The sequence below is a fragment of the Oncorhynchus gorbuscha genome, linkage group LG13, assembly GCF_021184085.1.
Source record: "Oncorhynchus gorbuscha isolate QuinsamMale2020 ecotype Even-year linkage group LG13, OgorEven_v1.0, whole genome shotgun sequence".
NCBI lineage: Eukaryota > Metazoa > Chordata > Actinopteri > Salmoniformes > Salmonidae > Oncorhynchus > Oncorhynchus gorbuscha.
Genome location: NC_060185.1, coordinates 88,726,380 through 88,747,698, shown reverse-complemented (window position 1 = coordinate 88,747,698; position 21,319 = coordinate 88,726,380). Strand labels below are relative to the sequence as shown.

The window sequence follows — 21,319 nt, the reverse complement described above, 5'->3', positions numbered from 1 at the left end:
AGGCAGCAGCAGTCTGACTGAGCGATGGTAGGCAGCAGCAGTCTGACTGAGCGATGGTAGGCAGCAGCAGTCTGACTGAGCGATGGTAGGCAGCAGCAGTCTGACTGACTGAGCGATGGTAGGCAGCAGCAGTCTGACTGAGCGATGGTAGGCAGCAGCAGTCTGACTGAGCGATGGTAGGCAGCAGCAGTCTGACTGAGCGGTGGTAGGCAGCAGCAGTCTGACTGAGCGATGGTAGGCAGCAGCAGTCTGACTGACTGAGCGATGGTAGGCAGCAGCAGTCTGACTGAGCGATGGTAGGCAGCAGCAGTCTGGCTGAGCGATGGTAGGCAGCAGCAGGCTCATAAGCATTCATTCAAACAGCACTTTTTTGCCGGCAGCTCTTCGCAAGCACAGCGCTGTTTACGACTTCAAGCCTATCAGCCTAATGGCTGGTGTAACCGATGTGAAATGGCTAGCTAGTTTGTGGGGTGCGCGCTAATAGTGTTTCAAACGTCACTCGCTCTGAGACTAGGAGTGGTTGTTCCCCTTGCTCTGCATGGGAAACGCTGCTTCGAGGATGGCTGTTGTCGATGTGTTCCTGGTTCGAGCGCAGGTAGGGGCGAGAAGAGGGACGGAAGCTATACTGTTACACTGGCAATACTATAGTGCCTTTAAGAACATCCAATAGTCAAAAGTATATGAAATACAAATGGTATAGAGAAATAATACTATAAATATATTAACTACAACCTAAAACCTCTTACCTTGGAATATTGAAGTCTCATGTTAAAAGGACCCACCAACTTTCATATGTTCTCATGTTCTGAGCAAGGAACTCAAACGTTATCTTTCTTACATGGCTCATATCGCACTTTTTCTTATCTAACACTCTGTTTTTGCATTATTTAAACCAAATTGAACATGTTTCATATTTATTTGAGGCTAAATGGATTTTTATTGATGTATTATATTAAGTTAAAATAAGTGTTAATTCAGTATTGTTGTAATTGACATTATTACAAATAAATAAAAATTGGCCGATTAATCGATATTGGCTTTTTTTGGTCCTCCATTAATCGGTGTTGGCGTTGAAAAAACATATTCAGTCGACCTCTACTCTACCCACCACATTGATATCAGCATGTATGAGTCGTAGCTCCTCTACATGGGCCATCTTCTCCTGCATTAGGAGGTCCATCTCCTGTTTGTATTCCTTCAGATGTTTCTCCTCAGACTCTAGGGACTCAAACTCTGACTTCAGACGAGACTTGATCTTCTGCATCTGTACCGTCTTATTCCTGAAATGATAGAAAACACAATTTAACCAATACATTACTACTTAGTTATCACTGTACACCCCTAGTTACCAATGTAACACAGTAGATACTTTACAAATGCACTAGTAGTTAGTTACCAATTATACAACAATTATTTTTTTTTACCTTTATTTAACTAAGCAAGTCAGTTAAGAACAAATTATTATTTAAAATGACTGCCTAACCCGGATGACGCTGGGCCAATTGTGTGCCGCCCTATGGGACTCTCAATCACGTCCGGTTGTGATACAGCCTGGAATCGAACCAGTCTTTAGTAACGCCTCTAGCACTGAGATGCAGTGCCTTGGACTGCTGCGCCACTCAGTTGTTACATACCACTGGGCTACTTACCAATGATACAGTTACCAATTCTACAGCATTAGGTAGTTACCTACCACTGCACTATTTACAATTGCAAGTATTCATTTGATTACAGGGCAGAAGGCACAAAGACAACATTCTGTCAGTTCAACTTCACATCACTCAATCATGCTTCAGAAACCAATTGCCCTAAGTCATCTTCTATTGTTTCTCATTTTATTTAACCAGGTTAGCCTCTTCAGATAATATTTTTTTTTTAAGAAAGACCAGAACCCGAGACATCATAGTGTATTATTGTGTTGCTGTTTCAATAGATGAGTTTGTGAAACAAGGAGCATAAGTAATATAATGCATGCATAACCGACATATTCGTGCACGACATGCCATTGTTATAACTGGAGCAATTCTTGTCTAGACATCTTTTTTTCTACTGATGCCAAGCTAATCAGCGTCACATCTATTCAACAATGTGCAAATTTGCAACTGGTTCCGCCTGAATGAACTCATTGGGTGAACCGGACCACCAACCAGGGTTAACCAATTATTTGCTAACGTTACCTGGCTAATGACAGAAAGCTAGCTAAGTAGCCAACTAAGCCGATAATCTGGCAAAGCACTTCGCATCTGGATTTTTGTTGATGCAAACAGCTGGATTGGTTATGCATAATACATAACTAGCAAGCAATTTTGTAATGTGCAAAACAAAAGCGAGAGTTTATCTGCAGTTCTTTCAAGAACAATAGAACGGTCACCACTGCTGACTAACCTTGATCAAGGCTCTGTCGCCACATATAGCTAGCTCCCTAGCTCAATAACAAAGCCAAGACGCTAATATTAGCTCCTCGCTGCTCTTTTCCTGAGCCATCCAGCTACCTGATTTACCAGATGTGGTTTCTTTGAAGAAGAAAAAAAATCTTTACCGTATTTCCATAATGTTTTCTAGTTTGCACATTATCTCTTGTTCGTCCCCCATGATTTAGACTTTAGGCCCTGATAAATTAGATCTTAATGGAAGGACAGGGTGGTCTGCCAGCTAGCTAATAAAAACACAATACCTTCAGCCGTGACATGCGCTATGAAGCACCACGCATGCGCTAGGAAAGCCAGTGCCTACGTGTCCTGTACTGCAGTGACCCTGGCTGGAAACTGTTACATAGTGTCCGTCTGGCACTGAATCTGATAAAACCCGTTACATCAGGGGTTCTTAAACTTTTTCAGCCTGGGACCCAAATAATAAATTCTGTGTTTTCCTGGGACCCAAGCGTAGGAAAATATGCAACTATACGTAAATATCATTGCCCTTATGTCTAAAAAAAAAACAAATAATGAAATACCTATAGATATCGTTTGTTTATTTTCCCCCATTAAAAACACTCTTACATACCTGTCTAGATTGGAACTGTTGCTGTTAAAATACAATAAATAATGTAATTCTGAACTTGAATAAACGGATTGATCACGTTACACAGATGTATAACAGAACAAACACACACACATGCACACAGGCTTTTTGATCGTGCAACCCAAAGTAACAGTATAGATAAAACATTAGCAGGCCTACTGTACATCTTACTGTATAAATTATTGTTGATAGAAAGTCATGGTTGTTACTGTTGCTGTTAAAATACATATTTTTATATTCTGAACTGGAATAAACTGATCATATCACATAGATGTAGACCAGAAAACACACACATACACACAGTCCTAATGAGAGGTGTATGGCTGGTTGAAGTTTTCAACAAACATGTATATTCTGGGCTGCTTTAGACAGGAGAACCCTGACTTGCATAGGTGTGTGGTGCCAAACTGTATCAGAACAACTTACTGCTTTCTCAGTCAGGCTGGAGACCGCTTCCTGCTGCATATGAGCAACCCAGAACTGTGTGAGTGTTTGCCTCTAAAAGCATCTTGCTTCAATCAGTCAGTTTATTCCAGTTCAGAATAAACATTATTACCTGTAACAGCAACAGTTCCCACCTAGACTCGTTTTCAACAATAATTTCTACAGTAAAATGTACAGTAGGCCTGATCATTTTTAATCTTCATCTGCAGTGTTTCTTAGGGTTGCTCTATCAGTGGCTAGTTAGCTTGCTTTGGCTAACGTTAGCTATTAGCTGTATAACGTTAAAAGGCCAGGGGGATTGTTGAAAGAGAAACTCACATCTACTACTATGAGAGATAGTACTCCCTTATTTATGCCTACCGTCACTTGTTATAAAATGACAATGCCTTGCTAGTTGAATTACTGTTCCACTTTTGAAGCCCGGTTCTGAAATCACTCCCTGGGTTTACCGTGATGTACAGTAGTGCCTGGATGTTTGGTCAGGACGTGCCGTTTTATTCATTTGTTCGTTTTGAGACGCATTACTAACCACTTCCCCACACACACAAAAAAAACATTGTGGGCGCTCCTCGTTATTTCTCACAGTTTGTATGACAGCGACAAAAAGTAATCACTGTATTTGCGTTTCATGACGATTGAGCTCAGTGAGAACGTGTGGCTTGCATGAGTCCATTTCCTGTGACAGCGGTGAAGAACAACAAGTCAGTGGCTTGAACCACAGCGCTGCAGCGGGTGGGTCGCGGAGGGATCTTCAACAAAACTGGAGATAAAAGATCCGGTAAACCGCGATGCACACGGGTATCTCCCTCTGGTGCAGCTGCCACACTGAGCAGAAACCGCTGCTAAGCAGAGAGCGCGCTGAACCGAGAGCGCAGTTGCACTTGACCAAATCAATTCTAGTAATTCATGAAATAATTATACATTTACGTCGCGACCCACCATTAACAGGTCGCGACCCATACTTTAAGAAACGCTGCGTTACATTGTTGTTGTAACATTGTAATGGAAACGGTTGCATTGTTTCAATGTAATTCTAAAGATAATGATGCCAACTGCCTACACTCATAGGGTAAAGTTGATAGTAGATTTCTTATTGTGTATCAATTCTTAAAACATTATTTTCACAAAATAACAATTACATGTTATATTAAAAAAGAACAATGAAAAAGACATAGAGGGTCTTTTACAAAACAATAACAATGTAGAAGTAGGAATGAATGTCTTGAGTGTTGTATTTACTAATCACTTTTTCCTTGGCTAGTGGCAATGTGGTCTAGGGTTTAAGGCTAGGTCTACAGTATATTATCAAAATTGCCTTATCATATATCTCATATGAAAGCATCGTATTCTAAAGGTGGATGTAAATTCAACGTCTTGTGCGCCATTTTGCGGTGGTCCTGTGAGGGTCAAGTGTTAGTACACCGCAATAATCCACCTTGAGTTAGATTCCTGGGCTGCCATTGGATTAGTCCTGAGAACACAACAATGGCTTGTTTTAATTCACCATAATCCCAGTGAATATTGAAAGCACTTTCATATGACTCTGTGGAGAAGAGGCTAATGCCGAAAGAAGAAACTCTCAGGAACGTAATAATATAGGAGATAAAATATTTACAAATGTCTTCTGTGAGTATCCATTTATACTCTTAATCCTATCAAATCTGGATTGAAGTTCAAATGTGGCTGTGTGTGTAAAATTAGGGTGAGATTGTGTAAATGTAGCATTTGACAGTGTCTCTGTTGCTCTGTGAGACAGAATAATGGTCTAGAAAACTATTTATTGTACTTAATATGCTTACTTCCTTTATTGTGTATTTCACATTTCCTATTCTTATTTATTGTGTTCTTTTTCTAGTATTACATTGTTATTTATTATTGTATTGTTGGGGTTTTTAGTTTTCAAGAATCGCATTTCACGGTACGTGTGCATGTGACATTACAACTTGAAACCAGCCATTTTAAAGGTTTACGGTATTACCACCCTGAGTTATACCGTGTTTGTTAACCATTAACCACTCAAATCAGACACAAATGTTTTTTTAAAGTTTGCGTTTCAACACAACAGTACGTTGTTCTGTGAGATACTTGTAGTACAGTGAGTTCACTCAACTTTGAAACTCAATCTTTTATATCTTAGCACTTTTGAGTAATATAAACATTGTACTTGTAGAAACATTCATATTTTTGTGGTTGGTCTCCTGGTCAGAATAGGCCGATGTGATCAACATTAAACATCTGATAATTGGCCTAAATATGGGCCTTCCTGGTTGGCCTGGTCGTCTCTGATGTCAGCTGTTTAGTAACTTTATCCCAATTTGCTCCATAATCAGTGTTAATAAAAACCACCTCGTAAATCCTAGCGGGGGCTACCTGGGATAGGTTTGAACTTATTATATATATTCTTATTGTCCACACAATGTGGAAACTTTCACTAACATGATTGACATCAAAACAACAACAGCAACAATAGAAACCTACACTACAGTTCTGTGTGGATCATGGAATCCTAGAATAAACCTACACTACAGTTCTGTGTGGATCATGGAATCGTAGAATAAACCTACACTACAGTTCTGTGTGGATCATGGAATCCTAGAATAAACCTACACTACAGTTCTGTGTGGATCATGGAATCGTAGAATAAACCTACACTACAGTTCTGTGTGGATCATGGAATCCTAGAATAAACCTACACTACAGTTCTGTGTGAATCATGGAATCCTAGAATAAACCTACACTACAGTTCTGTGTGGATCATGGAATCCTAGAATAAACCTACACTAAAGTTCTGTGTGGATCATGGAATCCTAGAATAAACCTTCCCCTGTTCTAAGAATACTCTCAACTCTATTTTGTTCTGAGAATTCTCCCTAAATAATATTTAACGTTTAAAAATACCTTGTGGGCTTCATGTTTTGATTGTAGTCCCCTACGACCTCTTGCGATTGGATGATCCTGCAGGCTGAACAGAAAAATGTAAGAAACATAATTATATTATATTTTGGGGGTCTTCTACGTCCCTAAGAATCTAGCACACAATTTTACAATCATAGTAAGAGACATATAATTCGCTTAGCCCCTTAGTACACTGAACAAAAATATAAACGCAACATGTAAAGTGTTGGTCCCATGTTTTATGAGCTGAAATAAAAGATCCCAGACATTTTCCAGACGCACAAAAAGCATATTTCTCAAAAATGTTGTGCACATATTTGTTTACATCCCTGTTGATGAGCATTTCTCATTTGTCAAGATAATCCATCCACCTGACAGATGTGGCATATCAAGAAGCTGATTAAACAGCATGATAATTACACAGGTGCACCTTGTACTGGCAACAATAAAAGGTCACTCTAAAATGTGACATTTTGTCACACAACCCAATGTCACAGTCTCAAGTTTTGAGGGAGCATGCAATTTGCATGCTGACTGCAGGAATGTCCACCAGAGCTGAATGTTAATTTCAGGCGCCTCCAACGTTATTTAAGAGAATTTGGCAGTACGTCCAACCGGCCTCACAACCGCAGACCACGTGTATGGCGTCGTGTGGGCGAGAGGTTTTCTGATGTCAATGTTGTGAACAGAGTGCACCATGGTGGTGGTGGGGTTATGGTATGGGCAGGCATAAGCTAAGGACAACAAACACAATTGCATTTTATCTAAGGCAATTTGAATGCACAAAATGCCCTTTAAAAAAAAAAGGTATCTGTGACTAACAGATGCATATCTGTATTCCCAGTCATGTGAAACCCATAGATTAGAACCGACTTAATTTATTTCAATTGACTGATTTCCTCATTTGAACTTTGAACTCAGTAAAATCTTTGAAATTGTTGAATGTTGCGTTTATATTTCTGTTCAGTGTATTCTGCATGCCTATCCCCTATTGTAAACCATACTACCTATTATACTAACCATTACTCTATATATGTGTTTTAATAGGCTATTAAGTTCTCTCTCCTCCCATTCATACTCCAGTTTGTGTCTATGTGAACGCCCTCTGGTAGATCAATGTTCGCGTCACCACCATGGACGCTGAGCTGGAGTTTGCCGTCCTGCCCAGCACCACTGGCAAACAACTCTTCGACCAGGTACGTGGACAGGCGGAAGGACAGACAGACAGACAGACAGGCAGACAGACGAATCTTTGTTTCCTCGACTATGGACAAACAAGTGATCTTCTTCATTGTTGTGTAGATAGTGAAGACCATCGGGCTGAGAGAGACCTGGTTCTTTGGCCTACAGTACCAGGACAGCAAAGGCTTCTCTACCTGGCTCAAACTCAACAAGAGGGTGAGTACATTCTTACATTCAGTACATTCTCACTACTCTCCTCAGACAGTAACAACATATAGGACTGCCTCTTCCGCTGCCCTGCGTTCCTTCTCCAGACGCTCTACCTCCTCCTGGGCAACCGTCCTCACACACACACACACACACACACACACACACACACACACACACACACACACACACACACACACACACACACACACACACACACACACACACACACACACACACACACACACACACACACACACACACACACACACACACACACACACACACACACACACACACACACACATGCCCATTAATTCACTTATTAACTCACTCATGTTGTTGCAATGCTGTAATGTTCCCAGGTGACAGCTCAAGATGTACGCAGGGAGAACCCTTTGTTGATAAAGTTCCGGGCCAAGTTCTACCCTGAAGACGTAGCTGAGGAACTGATCCAAGAGGCCACGCAACGACTTTTCTTCCTGCAGGTCTCGCACACACACACACACACACAACTACATGCGCATACACAGACACACACACACGAGCTGGCCAGGCACACGTGCACACACACATACATCAAATCAAAGTTTATTTGTCACGTTCACAGGAAACAACATGTGTGAACAGTACAGAGAAATTTTTACTTACAAGCTTTTCCTCAACAATGCAATGTTCTATATCAAAGGTAAAGGAGACCTGATTGTTTTCATCAAGGATCTCTCTGTACTTTGTTCCATTCATCTTTCCCTTGATCCTGACTAGTCTCCCAGTCCCTGCTGCTAAAGAACATCCCCACAGCATGATACTGCCATCACCATGCTTCACCGTAGGAATGTTGCCAGGTTTCTTCCAGACGTGACGCTTTGCATTGCTTGGAGAGAATCTTGTTTCTCATGGTCTGAGTCCTTCAGGTGCCTTTTGGCAAACTCCATGTGGGCTGTCATGTACCTTTTACTGAGGAGTGGCTTCCGTCTGACCACTGTCGTGTCTTTACTATCATTAACTGAAGACTGATAGTTTTTATCAAAGATTCTCTGTAATTAGTTATTACGCGATCAACTGATTATTCACGTAACTAATTAACTAGGAAGTCGGGGCACCAATGAAAAATATTCAGATTACAAAGTTATCATTTCCTAAAATAACTTTTCAGATATTTATCTGATCAATTAGTCTTTGAATTAATGAATTATTTACTTTACCTCACGTTAGTCTCATTCCAAACGTCGTAAATTGTTGGTTATCTGCACGAACCCAGTCTTCACTGAGTCATCCATACATCAATTGTCTTAAATCATTTATTTATTACTAAGTAATTCACAGAAATGCATAAACAAACAAACAAACAAGGTAAATGTGGTTACATGAAATGATAGGAGAATGTGCCCTCGTGGGCTAAACCGGCATGGTGGCTTGTTAGACAAAAGGGGGAGTGGGGGTCGACTAAGAAGATAATATCTGTAGTTATAACAATTGAAATGCTAATCCTTTGCACATGAACGCTCACTCATTCGGGAACAATTGCAATCAATATATATATTTACGCTCAGTGTGTCATCTTGATCGCTGGTGAAAAGTTCATTTCTTTTGTAGAATTGTCCGTCTCTCTCCCTCTCTCTCTCGGTTGTGGTTAGAGGGAATTGTTCAGAGTGACATTTGTTATAGAATGGATGTTTCGGCGGTTGTCGTTCTTCGCGTTCAATGATACCGAATTCCTAGCTGCAGACTGGTAATTAATATGCAAGACTTGTTCTTATTCTGTCGGTATCGATAGTCTAAGAGTTTAACCACGTGGTATAGTTAAAAGATTCAGCAATGGTCTACAACCTTTGTCCTCCTAATGGAGAAGAACATGGTCTGCAACCTTTAGCCATCTCGTAATTGAGGTAAGCTCGGTCTGCTGATCGAAAACCCGAGTGGGGTTTTTATTTGGAATGGCAGAAAAGGCCGTCCCAGGATGTCTGACCCTACTGGGCTCAGGGGCGGTCCTCTGATTTAGTTAACTCCAATCCCCTTTTTGAGTTTTCCTTCATTAAACAGTCCAAAATTAAACAGTCCAAAATCACATGGTAAAATTGTGTAAACAGTATCATAGTCACTCATTCATCTTATACAACAATTAGATGTAAACCTCATATCTGAGGCTATTATATAAACAGCGTTATGGTAATGTGGCCACACCGTCTCCCATGAGCTTCCCCAAGTCGTGACAAACAGACCAGTTCGTAGATGGATTCTTCACCGATCTTTTAAACTTTCTCCGGAACATGACATTTGTTCGTACCTCAAGTTCTGTGAGGTGGAAGATTTTCCTTTGTCCTCTATGAAAATTTACTCTCTCTATACTATGTGGCAGGGTCTTCTCGGGAATTTACGACCTCTGACCACAGCAGCCTAGTTGAAGGAGGCAAGGGGGAGGCAGGGAGAGGGGGATGGGTTTGCTATACCCAAAGAGGCTAATGTCGTGACACCACTATACCATAAAGTAATGTTTGGTGGAGTACGGCAGAGAAGGTTGTCCTTCTGGAAGGTTCTCCCATCTCCACAGAGGAACTCTGGAGCTCTGTATGAGTGACCATCCATTTCATATTCACCTTCCCGAGATGTTTGTCTCGACATAATTCTGTCTCGGAGCTCTACTGACAATTCATTAGACCTCATGGCTTGGTTTTTGTGGGACCTTATATAGACAGATGTGTGCCTTTACAAATCATGTCCAATAAATTGAATTTACCACAGGTGGACTCCAATGAAGTTATAAAAACATCTTAAGGATGATAAATGGTAACAGGATGCACCTGAGCTCAATTTCGAGTCTCACATCAAAGGGTTTGAATACTTATGTAAATAATTTATTTAATATTTGAATTGTTTTTAATTTGCCCCAAAAAAATTAGATTTTGTAATGTAGCATAATGTGGAAAAACTCAAGGGATCTGAAATGCACTGTATGTATATTAAGATGTACACAGGTTAGACACACACACACAGCTCACACTGTTTATAATGTATGTCACTGCAGGTGAAGGAAGGCATCCTGAATGATGATATCTACTGTCCTCCTGAGACGGCTGTGCTGTTGGCCTCCTACTCTGTTCAGACCAAACATGGAGACTACAAGAAGGACTACCACTTCCCGGGTTACCTCAGCAGGGACAAGCTGCTTCCCCAGAGGTGTGTCGTCTCTCCCAGTCCCCCTGTGTGACATACTTCGGCCCACAAACAGAAGCTAAACTGGTGATCATTTTGAAGAGAGATCTATTCCAAGTCTCCCTGAACGCTCCTCTGATGGTTGTCTTCCATACTCAGATCAGTGTTGGGGTCAATTTCATTTCATTTAGCAGACACTCTTATACAGAGAGAGTTACCTAGTCTGCTCTGGGATTTGAGTACCGGCCCAACGCTCTTAATCACTAGGCTACCATCTTCTCTCTACCCTCCTAATTGACCCTTCTCGGTTCCTCTACCCTTAGGGTTCTGGAGCAGCACAAGCTGAACAAGGAGCAGTGGGAGAATAGGATAAAGGTGTGGCATGAGGAGCACAAGGGAGTGCTGAGGTAAGACCACATGTCCTCTCTACTCACAGTACAATCCAAGTTAACACTGGCTTACTTGTATTGCACTGATTTTACACTGATGTACAAAACATTAAGAACACCTTCCTAATATTGAGTTTCACCCCCTCTTTTTCCCTCAGAACAGCCTCAAATCGTCGGGGCATGGACTTTATAAGGTGTCGAAAACATTGCACAGGGATGCTGGCCCATGTTGACTCCAATGCTTCCCACAGTTGTGTCAAGTTGGCTGGATGTCCTTTGGGTGGTGGACCATTCTTGATACACACAGGAAACTGTTGAGTGTGAAAAACCCAGCAGCTTTGCACTTCTTGACCCAAACCGATGTGCCTGGCACCTACTACCAGACCCCGTTCAAAGGCACTTAAATATTTTGTCTTGCCCGTTCACCCTCTGAATGGCAAACATACACAATCCATGTCTCAAGACATAAACATCCTTCTTTAACCTGTCTCCTCCCCTTCATCTCCCGTAATTGAAGTGGATTAAAAAAAAACTAAAGTCAATGTCCGCACCCCTGTGGAAATCTAATTGGCATAATAAACAAATCCCCAGGAAATATATGTCAGTTTAAGAGATATCTTTAGTTTGCTTTAGTTCGCATTCTGACTTCTGCATGTGTTTGTAAGACCATGAGACATCCCAGAAACTCACAAAATCGTCTGTAGCATCCTAACGGTTTGGCCTACAAACCACTCTATGGGAAGATGGGACTCTCATGAACACAATGGTGGTTCTCCGTTTTGCCCTACGACCCCCTCAAGCGTCTTGGTACTCGTCTGAAATCGGTACAGCTGATCTGCCAACTTATGTCTGTAACGTCCCAACAGTTTGGGCTACACACTAATAGGACCCCTCTGTGGAAAGGTCTCACGAACACATACACATGTTTTGCTCCACAGGCCACACAAGACTCGTCTGAAGGTCCCCCAGCACCAGTTGAAAAAACGTATGGAATTACAGTGCCTTGCGAAAGTATTCGGCCCCCTTGAACTTTGCAGCCTTTTGCCACATTTCAGGCTTCAAACATAAAGATATAAAACTGTATTTTTTTGTGAAGAATCAACAACAAGTGGGACACAATCATGAAGTGGAACGACATTTATTGGATATTTCAAACTTTTTTAACAAATCAAAAACTGAAAAATTGGGCATGCAAAATTATTCAGCCCCTTTACTTTCAGTGCAGCAAACTCTCTCCAGAAGTTCAGTGAGGATCTCTGAATGATCCAATGTTGACCTAAATGACTAATGATGATAAATACAATCCACCTGTGTGTAATCAAGTCTCCGTATAAATGCACCTGCACTGTGATAGTCTCAGAGGTCCGTTAAAAGCGCAGAGAGCATCATGAAGAACAAGGAACACACCAGGCAGGTCCGAGATACTGTTGTGAAGAAGTTTAAAGCCGGATTTGGATACAAGAAGATTTCCCAAGCTTTAAACATCCCAAGGAGCACTGTGCAAGCGATAATATTGAAATGGAAGGAGTATCAGACCATTGCAAATCTACCAAGACCTGGCCGTCCCTCTAAACCTTCAGCTCGTACAAGGAAAAGACTGATCAGAGATGCAGCCAAGAGGCCCATGATCACTCTGGATGAACTGCAGAGATCTACAGCTGAGGTGGGAGACTCTGTCCATAGGACAACAATCAGTCGTATATTGCACAAATCTGGCCTTTATGGAAGAGTGGCAAGAAGAAAGCCATTTCTTAAAGATATCCATAAAAATTGTCCTTTAAAGTTTGCCACAAGCCACCTGAGAGACACACCAAACATGTGGAAGAAGGTGCTCTGGTCACATGAAACCAAAATTGAACTTTTTGGCAACAATGCAAAACATTATGTTTGGCGTAAAAGCAACACAGCTCATCACCCTGAACACACCATCCCCACTGTCAAACATGATGGTGGCAGCATCATGGTTTGGGCCTGCTTTTCTTCAGCAGGGACAGGGAAGATGGTTAAAATTGATGGGAAGATGGATGGAGCCAAATACAGGACCATTCTGGAAGAAAACCTGATGGAGTCTGCAAAAGACCTGAGACTGGGACAGAGATTTGTCTTCCAACAAGACAATGATCCAAAACATAAAGCAAAATCTACAATGGAATGGTTCAAAAATAAACATATCCAGGTGTTAGAATGGCCAAGTCAAAGTCCAGACCTGAATCCAATCGAGAATCTGTGGAAAGAACTGAAAACTGCTGTTCACAAATGCTCTCCATCCAACCTCACTGAGCTCGAGCTGTTTTGCAAGGAGGAATGGGAAAAAATTTCAGTCTCTCGATGTGCAAAACTGATAGAGACATACCCCAAGCGACTTACAGCTGTAATCGCAGCAAAAGGTGGCGCTACAAAGTATTAACTTAAGGGGGCTGAATAATTTTGCACGCCCAATTTTTCAGTTTTTGATTTGTTAAAAAAGTTTGAAATATCCAATAAATGTCGTTCCACTTCACTTGTTGTTGATTCTTCACAAAAAAATACAGTTTTATATCTTTATGTTTGAAGCCTGATATGTGGAAAAAAGTTCGCAAAGTTCAAGGGGGCCGATAACTTTCGCAAGGCACTGTATATATGGAGAATGTTTAGTGCCAAAAATAAGGGGTTAAATACATGTATAAAAATCTAAAAAACAACAACAAATGTTTCCTGATCTTTCTTATATCTCTCAGATAGAGGACAGACACTTCAGAACAAACTTCCTTTAGATTTTTTGGGGACTATCTGTTATTCAATGCATTTGCTAATAGCAGTAAGACCAATTTAAAATATTCATCAAATAATAATACTTTTTTGGATACATCAAGGGGTCTTAAAATTCAAAATAAAATATCTAAATGATCCTTGGTATGACCTTCTGAAAACATTTCCCTCCCCCGGTATATAGACAAGGTTTAGTCTGTAGACTGTAGAGGGTTCAGGTGACATTAATAAGAGATCATAGCTTTCACCTGGATTCACCTGGTCAGTCTATGTAATGGAAAGAACAGGTATCCTTCATGTTTTGTACACTCAGTGTATGTAGAATGTGCTAAGCATTATGATAGCTGCATACAGAGCATCTTCCTCACTGATTGTCTTTGTCTATGTGTGTCTATGTGTGTCTGTGTGTGTCTATGTGTGTCTATGTGTGTCTATGTGTGTCTATGTGTGTCTATGTGTGTCTATGTGTGTCTATGTGTGTCTATGTGTGTCTGTGTGTGTCTATGTGTGTCTGTGTGTGTCTATGTGTGTCTGTGTGTGTGTCTATGTGTGTCTTTGTGTGTCTATGTGTGTCTATGTGTGTCTATGTGTGTCTATGTGTGTCTATGTGTGTCTGTGTGTGTCTATGTGTGTCTGTGTGTGTCTATGTGTGTCTGTGTCTGTCTCTGTGTCAATCTGTCCCCAGGGAGGATGCCATGGTGGAGTATCTGAAGATAGCTCAGGATCTAGAGATGTATGGAGTCAACTACTTCAGCATCAAGAACAAGAAGGGTTCAGAGCTGTGGCTGGGGGTAGACGCTCTGGGCCTCAACATATACCAGAACACTGACAGGTTGGAACCGTTAACTACACTGAACAAAAATATAAACTTAATATGTCAATTTAGCAGTGCCCCATGGTGGCGGTGGGGTTATGGTACGGGCAGGCATAAGCTACGGACAACGAACACAATTGCATTTTATCAATGGCAATTTGAATGCACAGAGATACCGTGACGAGATCCTGAAGCCCATTGTCGTGCCATTCATCTGCCGCCATCACCTCATGTTTCAGCATGATAATGCACGGCCCCGTGTCGCAAGGATCTGTACACAATTCCTGGAAGCTGAAAATGTCCCAGTTCTTCCATGGCCTGCATACTCACCAGACATGTCACCCATTGAGCATGTTTGGAATGCTCTGGATTGAGGAGTACAACAGCCTGTTCCATTTCACACCAATATTGAGCAACTTCACACAGCCATTGAAGGTGGTGTAGGACAACATTCCACAAGCCACAATCAACAGCCTGATCAACTCTATGTGAAGGAAATATGTCGTGCTGCATGAGGCGACGTGGTCACACCAGATACTGACTGGTTTCCTGATCCACGCCCCTACCTTTTTTTAAAAGGTATCTGTGACCAACAGATGCATATCTGTATCCCCAGGCATGTGAAATCCATAGATTAGGGCCTAATTAATTTATTTCAATTGACTGATTTCCTTATATGAACTGTAACTCAGTAAAATCTTTGAAATTCTTTGAAATGGTTGCGTTTATATTTTTGTTCAGTATAGATCCGAATTCTCCATAGGTTCATCATGATATTAGACTACTTTTGTCTGAAGTCTGAAAACATTGGATGAACTTTGATTTTGGAGTGAACTATTCTACAGTGTTTTCTTTATAGGATGACCCCTAAGATCGGCTTCCCATGGAGTGAGATCAGAAACATTTCCTTCAACGACAAGAAGTTTGTCATAAAGCCCATGGACAAGAAAGCCCCGGTATGTCACCTCTGTTTCTTTATCTGCTGTGTATTTGGTTATAATTCAAACCTCTGTTTCTTTATCTGCTGTGTATTTGGTTATAATTCAAACCTCTGACCCGTTTCTGACCCGTTTGTTAACTATTAAAAAAGGTCACTTCATTTTTTCAAGAGGCATTTGTGGTAAATGAGTCTGTTCCAGGATTTTGTGTTCTACGCCCCTCGGCTACGGATCAACAAGCGTATCCTGGCGCTGTGCATGGGGAACCATGACCTGTACATGAGGAGGAGGAAGCCAGACACCATCGAGGTCCAGCAGATGAAGGCCCAGGCCCGTGAGGAGAAGACTAAGAGACAGATGGATAAGTGAGGACAGAGAGAGGGGGAAAGAGAGAGATAATGTTGTTAGCAGTTGTTTACTCATCCCTCATATCCCTCATTTCAGAGCTCTGCTTGAGAGCGAGAAGAAGAAGAGAGAGAATGCGGAGAAGGAGACAGAGAAGATCGCCAGAGAAACCATGGAGCTGATAGGCAGACTGAAACAGATTGAGGAAGAGACCAAGAAAGCTCAGGAAGGTCAGACTCATTCTGTCATCTGACAGTGTGTGTGCTGTATGTGCATGCATGCTTGTGTGTCTTCATATTATTTTGTGTGTGTGTGCATGTGTGCGTGTGTATGTGTATGTGTAGAGCTGGATAAGAGGACTCGCAGGGCCCTGGAGCTGGAGAAAGAGAGGACGTTTGCCCAGGAGGAGGCAGAGCGTCTGGAGAAGGAGAGCAGGGCAGCGGAAGAGACCAAGGCAGCCCTCCTACAGCAGTCAGAGAGCCAGATGAAGAACCAGGAGAACCTGGTACACACACACATAGACACACACACACATAGATAGACAGACAGACAAACACCACACAAAGACAGATAGATAGCCACACATACATAGACAGAGACAGACAGCCAGACAGACAGCCAGACAGACAGACAGACAGACAGACAGACAGACAGACAGACAGACAGACAGACAGACAGACAGACAGACAGACAGACAGACAGACAGACAGACAGACAGACAGACAGACAGACAGACACACACACACACACGCACTATACATACACATGGATTTAGTACTGTAGATATGTGGTGGTGGTGGAGTAGGTGCCTGAGGGCACACAGTGTGTTGTGAAATCTGTGAATGTATTATAATGTTTTTAAAATTGTATAAACTGCCTTCATTTTGCTGCTTTGACAGCAGATAATGGGGATCCATAATAAATACAAATAGACAGACAGACCGACAGACAGACGGACACTAGGAGAATAATTTATTATTCTAAGGTTCTTTTTCCAGGTTACTGATCTGACCTCTAAGATCTCCCTTCTGGAGGACGTGAAGCAGAAGAAGGACGACGATACAAAGAGATGGCAGAAAAGGGTGAGAGAATAAATGAAGGAATTCATGAATAAATGTGTGAGTGTGTGTGTGTGCCAGCGTAACCCTCCATCTAACCACAGTGATTAAATGTGACTGTGTGAGTGTGTGTGTGTGCCAGCGTAACCCTCCATCTAACCACAGTGATTAAATGTGACTGTGTGAGTGTGTGTGTGTGCCAGCGTAACCCTCCATCTAACCACAATGATTAAATGTGAGTGTGTGACTGTGTGTGTGTGCCAGCGTAACCCTCCATCTAACCACAGTGATAAATGTGAGTGTGTGAGTGTGTGTGTGCCAGCGTAAACCTCCATCTAACCACAGTGATTAAATGTGAGTGTGTGAGTGTGAGTGTGTGTGTGTGTGTGTGTGTGCCAGGGTAACCCTCCATCTAACCACAGTGATTACATGTGAGTGTGTGAGTGTGAGTGTGTGTGTGCTAGCGTAACCCTCTATCTAACCACAGTGATTAAATGTGAGTGTGTGAGTGTGAGTGTGTGTGCTAGCGTAACCCTCTATCTAACCACAGTGATTAAATGTGAGTGTGTGTGTTTGAGTGTGTGTGCTAGCTTTATCCTCTATCCAACCACAGTGATTCAATGTGAGCGAGCGTGAGTGTGAGTGAGCATGTGAGTGAGTGTGTGTGAGTGCGTGTGAGCGTGTTATCCTCTATCTAACCACAGTGCTTCAATGTGAGCGAGAGTGTGTGAGTGAACATGTGTGTGCATGTGTGTGTGTGTGTGATCGCGTTATCCACTGTGAGCGGTCATGTGTGTGTTTGTCATCTGGCGGTCATAGTGGATGTTGATTTGAAGACTAAAGTCATCCGTGTCCACCTCCAGGACTCTGTGCAGGGGGACCACGACGAGACCGACGAGAGCAGCGCCGAGGCCAGCGCCGAGCTGACATCACCAGGCATGGTCAGAGACCGCAGCGAGGAGGGACGCATGACGGAGGCTCAGAAGAATGAACGGCTACAGAAACACCTCAAGGTCAGAAACACCGGACTTAAAGGGGAACTCCCATTAGTCCACTGTTGATACGGTCATGTCAGCAGTCAAGTTGTCAAGATATTGCATTTTCATGAAGAAAAGTGTCACCAACCACATCGTCATGATGATCCTTGCTCCAAGATGGCATAGCAGTCAGACGTCTTTTGTCCTCGTCTTCTCGTGTCCCGTATATATACAGTGGGGCAAAAAAGTATTTAGTCAGCCACCAATTGTGCAAGTTCTCCCACTTAAAAAGATGAAAGAGGCCTGTAATTGTCATCATAGGTACACTTCAACTATGACAGACAAAATGAGAAAATAAAATCCAGAAACTAAAATTGTAGGATTTTTTATGAATTTATTTGCAAATTATGGTGGAAAATAAGTATTTGGTAAATAACAAAAGTTTATCTCAATACTTTGTTATATACCCTTTGTTGGCAATGACAGAGGTCAAACGTTTTCTGTAAGTCTTCAAAAGGTTTTCACACACTGTTGCTGGTATTTTGGCCCATTCCTCCATGCAGATCTCCTCTAGAGCAGTGATGTTTAGGGGCTGTTGCTGGGCAACACGGACTTTCAACTCCCTCCATAGCTTTTCTATGGGGTTGAGATCTGGAGACTGGCTAGGCCACTCCAGGACCTTGAAATGCTTCTTACGAAGCCACTCCTTCGTTGCCCGGGTGGTGTGTTTGGGATCATTGTCATGCTGAAAGACCCAGCCACGTTTCATCTTCAATGCCCTTGCTGATGGTAGGCTTTGTTACTTTGGTCCCAGCTCTCTGCAGGTAATTCACTAAGTCCCCTTGTGTGGTCCTGGGATTTTTGCTCACTGTTCTTGTGATCATTTTGACCCCACGGGGTGAGATCTTGCGTGGAGCCCCAGATCGAGGGAGATTATCAGTGGGCTTGTATGTCTTCCATTTCCTAATAATTACTCTCACAGTTGATTTCTTCAAACCAAGCTGCTTACCTATTGCAGATTCAGTCTTCCCAGCCTGGTGCAGGTCTACAATTTTGTTTATGTAGTCCTTTGACAGCTCTTTGGTCTTGGCCATAGTGGAGTTTGGAGTGTGACTGTTTGAGGTTGTCTCTTTATCCACACGATAGCAAGGGGTGTAAAGCCATAACACATACGTTTTTCCAGCAGACTATGATCGATAATGTCAAAAGCCGCACTGAAGTCTAACAAAACAGCTTATAAAAACTTTTTACTATCAGTTTCTCTCAGCCAATCATCAGTCATTTGAGTGCCGTGCTTGTTGAATGTCCTTCCCTGTAAGCGTGCTGAAAATCTGTTGTCAATTTGTCTAGAGTAAAATAGCACGTATCTGGTCAAACACCATTTGAGTAGGGGGCTTTACTACTCATTTATTTATTTATATTCTTATTTTTTTACCCCATTTTCTCCCCAATTTTGTGGTATCCAATTGGTAGTTACAGTCTTGTCCCATCGCTGCAACTCCCGTACGGACTCGCGAGAGGCGAAGGTCAAGAGCGTTGCGTCCTCCAAAACACAACCCAGCCAAGCCGCACTGCTTCTTGACACACTGCTTGCTTAACCCGGAAGCCAGCTGAGGAAACACTGTACACCTGCCGACCGTGTCAGCGTGCATTGTGCCCGGCCCGCCATGAGGAGTCGCTAGTGCGTGATGGTACAAAAACATCCCTGCCGGCCAAACCCTCCCCTAACCTGGACGACGCTGGGCCAATTGTGCGCTGCTCCATGGGTCTCCCGGTCACGGCCGGCTGCGACAGAGCCTGGACTCAAACCAGGATCTCTAGTGGCATAGCAAGTTCCTTAGACCACTGCGCCACTCGGGTGGCGGGCTTTACTGTTCTTGGGTGAAGGAATGACTTTGGCTTCCCTCCTTAACCCATGACTCTAATTCATGACCATGACAGAGGCCCAGAAGGATGACCGACTGACTATACAAAAGCCAGACCCTAACTTCTTTAACATATAACCTATAGCCCTAACCTAACCAGAATTCTGCATGGTTGGGTTCAGTCCTGACTAAATGTAAAAATGTTCTCCAGGCCTGAGCCCTGAAATGAGAGCTATGGTTCTTAGACGACATGCGTTACACATGCACCACACGTTCATTCCCATGTATAGTATATTATGTTGACGCTCCACCAGTTTATTTGTGTCCTTGTTGTCCGTTTGTCCTCAGGCCCTGAGTAGTGAGTTGGCCAGCGCTCGAGACGACAGTAAGAATACTCCCAATGACCTGATCCACGCGGAGAACGTTAAGGCCGGCCGGGACAAGTACAGGACCCTCCGTCAGATACGACAGGGCAACACCAAGCAACGCATCGACGAGTTTGAGTCCATGTGAAGGATAGAAAGAATGCGAATGAGAGAGAAGGTGTGTGTGCGCGTGTGTGGGAGTGTGGGAGTGAGAGAGAGTGAGAGAGAGAGAGAGTGAGAGAGAGATAGAGAGAACAAGAGTCTGTACTGAATCTATGTATTTAAATGGGAGTCTTATAGGCAGGTACAGTGTAATTACTAAATCATGAATGCTTCTCCCTAGTTGTGTGTTGTCCCCTGTGACCAACTTCATGGGATTTGTAGTTTGGTCAAGTAGAATTCTGTGGACTACAAACTGTAGGCTACTAGTACCACAATCAAAGTGAGTGATGATACAATTAATCATAATATATCATAATTTATGCTGCTTTTGCTCATGGTTTTTGTAATCTTGAAATGAATCTATGCAAAATAATTATTAGCTGATATAGCATGAAAACCATATTTTTATGTATGGATAGATTAGTGAGAGGAAGGAAATGGATAGATTAGTGAGAGGAAGGGTATGGATAGATTAGTGAGAGGAAGGGTATGGATAGATTAGTGAGAGGAAGGGTATGGATAGATTAGTGAGAGGAAGGGTATGGATAGATTAGTGAGAGGAAGGGTATGGATAGATTAGTGAGAGGAAGGGTTTGAGCTTAATTGCAATATTTTCTTAGGATGTTATTTCACAGGGACAGTTGAAGTCGGAAGTTTACATACACTAAGTTGACTGTGCCTTTAAGCAGCTTGGAAAATTCCAGAAAATTATGTCATGGCTTTAGAAGCTTCTGATAGGCTAATTGACATAATTTG

At 42.3% G+C, this 21,319-nt stretch overlaps 2 protein-coding genes across 10 annotated transcripts in view; one reads left to right on the top strand and one right to left on the bottom strand.

The window, feature by feature from the left end:
• LOC123993666 (zinc finger C4H2 domain-containing protein) overlaps positions 1-4,166 on the bottom strand; it is a 10,942-nt gene extending 6,776 nt beyond the window's left edge. The window contains exons 1-2 of one of the 6 annotated variants that reach the window (XM_046296036.1): positions 3,915-4,166; positions 1,109-1,280 (exon numbers count right to left, since the gene is read on the bottom strand). In XM_046296036.1, coding sequence (XP_046151992.1) covers positions 1,109-1,280; positions 3,915-3,967 — 225 coding nt within the window. In that variant the 5' untranslated portion in view covers positions 3,968-4,166. Of the gene's footprint in view, positions 1-1,108; positions 1,281-2,539; positions 2,703-3,825 lie in introns of those variants that run through there. The other 5 variants (XM_046296038.1, XM_046296035.1, XM_046296037.1 and 2 more) reach the window with 5 other exon arrangements.
• On the top strand, positions 3,421-21,319 carry LOC123993664 (moesin-like). Of its 4 annotated transcripts, none has more exons than XM_046296031.1 (15): positions 3,421-3,505; positions 6,391-6,441; positions 7,473-7,556; positions 7,663-7,758; positions 8,115-8,237; positions 10,775-10,926; positions 11,226-11,309; positions 14,725-14,871; positions 15,713-15,809; positions 15,993-16,156; positions 16,236-16,366; positions 16,481-16,641; positions 17,135-17,218; positions 18,058-18,207; positions 20,385-21,319. In XM_046296031.1, the coding sequence occupies exons 2-15, from the start codon at positions 6,415-6,417 to the stop codon at positions 20,547-20,549; spliced, it is 1,665 nt and encodes a 554-aa protein (XP_046151987.1). In that variant the 5' UTR covers positions 3,421-3,505; positions 6,391-6,414; the 3' UTR covers positions 20,550-21,319. The 4 variants fall into 4 exon arrangements, with proteins under 4 accessions (XP_046151987.1, XP_046151989.1, XP_046151986.1 ...); XM_046296030.1 differs by lacking the exon at positions 3,421-3,505 and adding an exon at positions 4,579-5,091; XM_046296033.1 differs by lacking the exon at positions 6,391-6,441 and having other exon boundaries at positions 3,457-3,505.

What these genes read in the sequence shown, in the direction of transcription:
- LOC123993664 (XM_046296030.1), top strand. An exon ending in GCAAACAACTCTTCGACCAG is followed by an intron (nt 7,557 to 7,662) that starts GTACGTGGACAG and finishes ATTGTTGTGTAG; the next exon opens with ATAGTGAAGACCATCGGGCT. An exon ending in CCATGGACAAGAAAGCCCCG is followed by an intron (nt 15,810 to 15,992) that starts GTATGTCACCTC and finishes AGTCTGTTCCAG; the next exon opens with GATTTTGTGTTCTACGCCCC.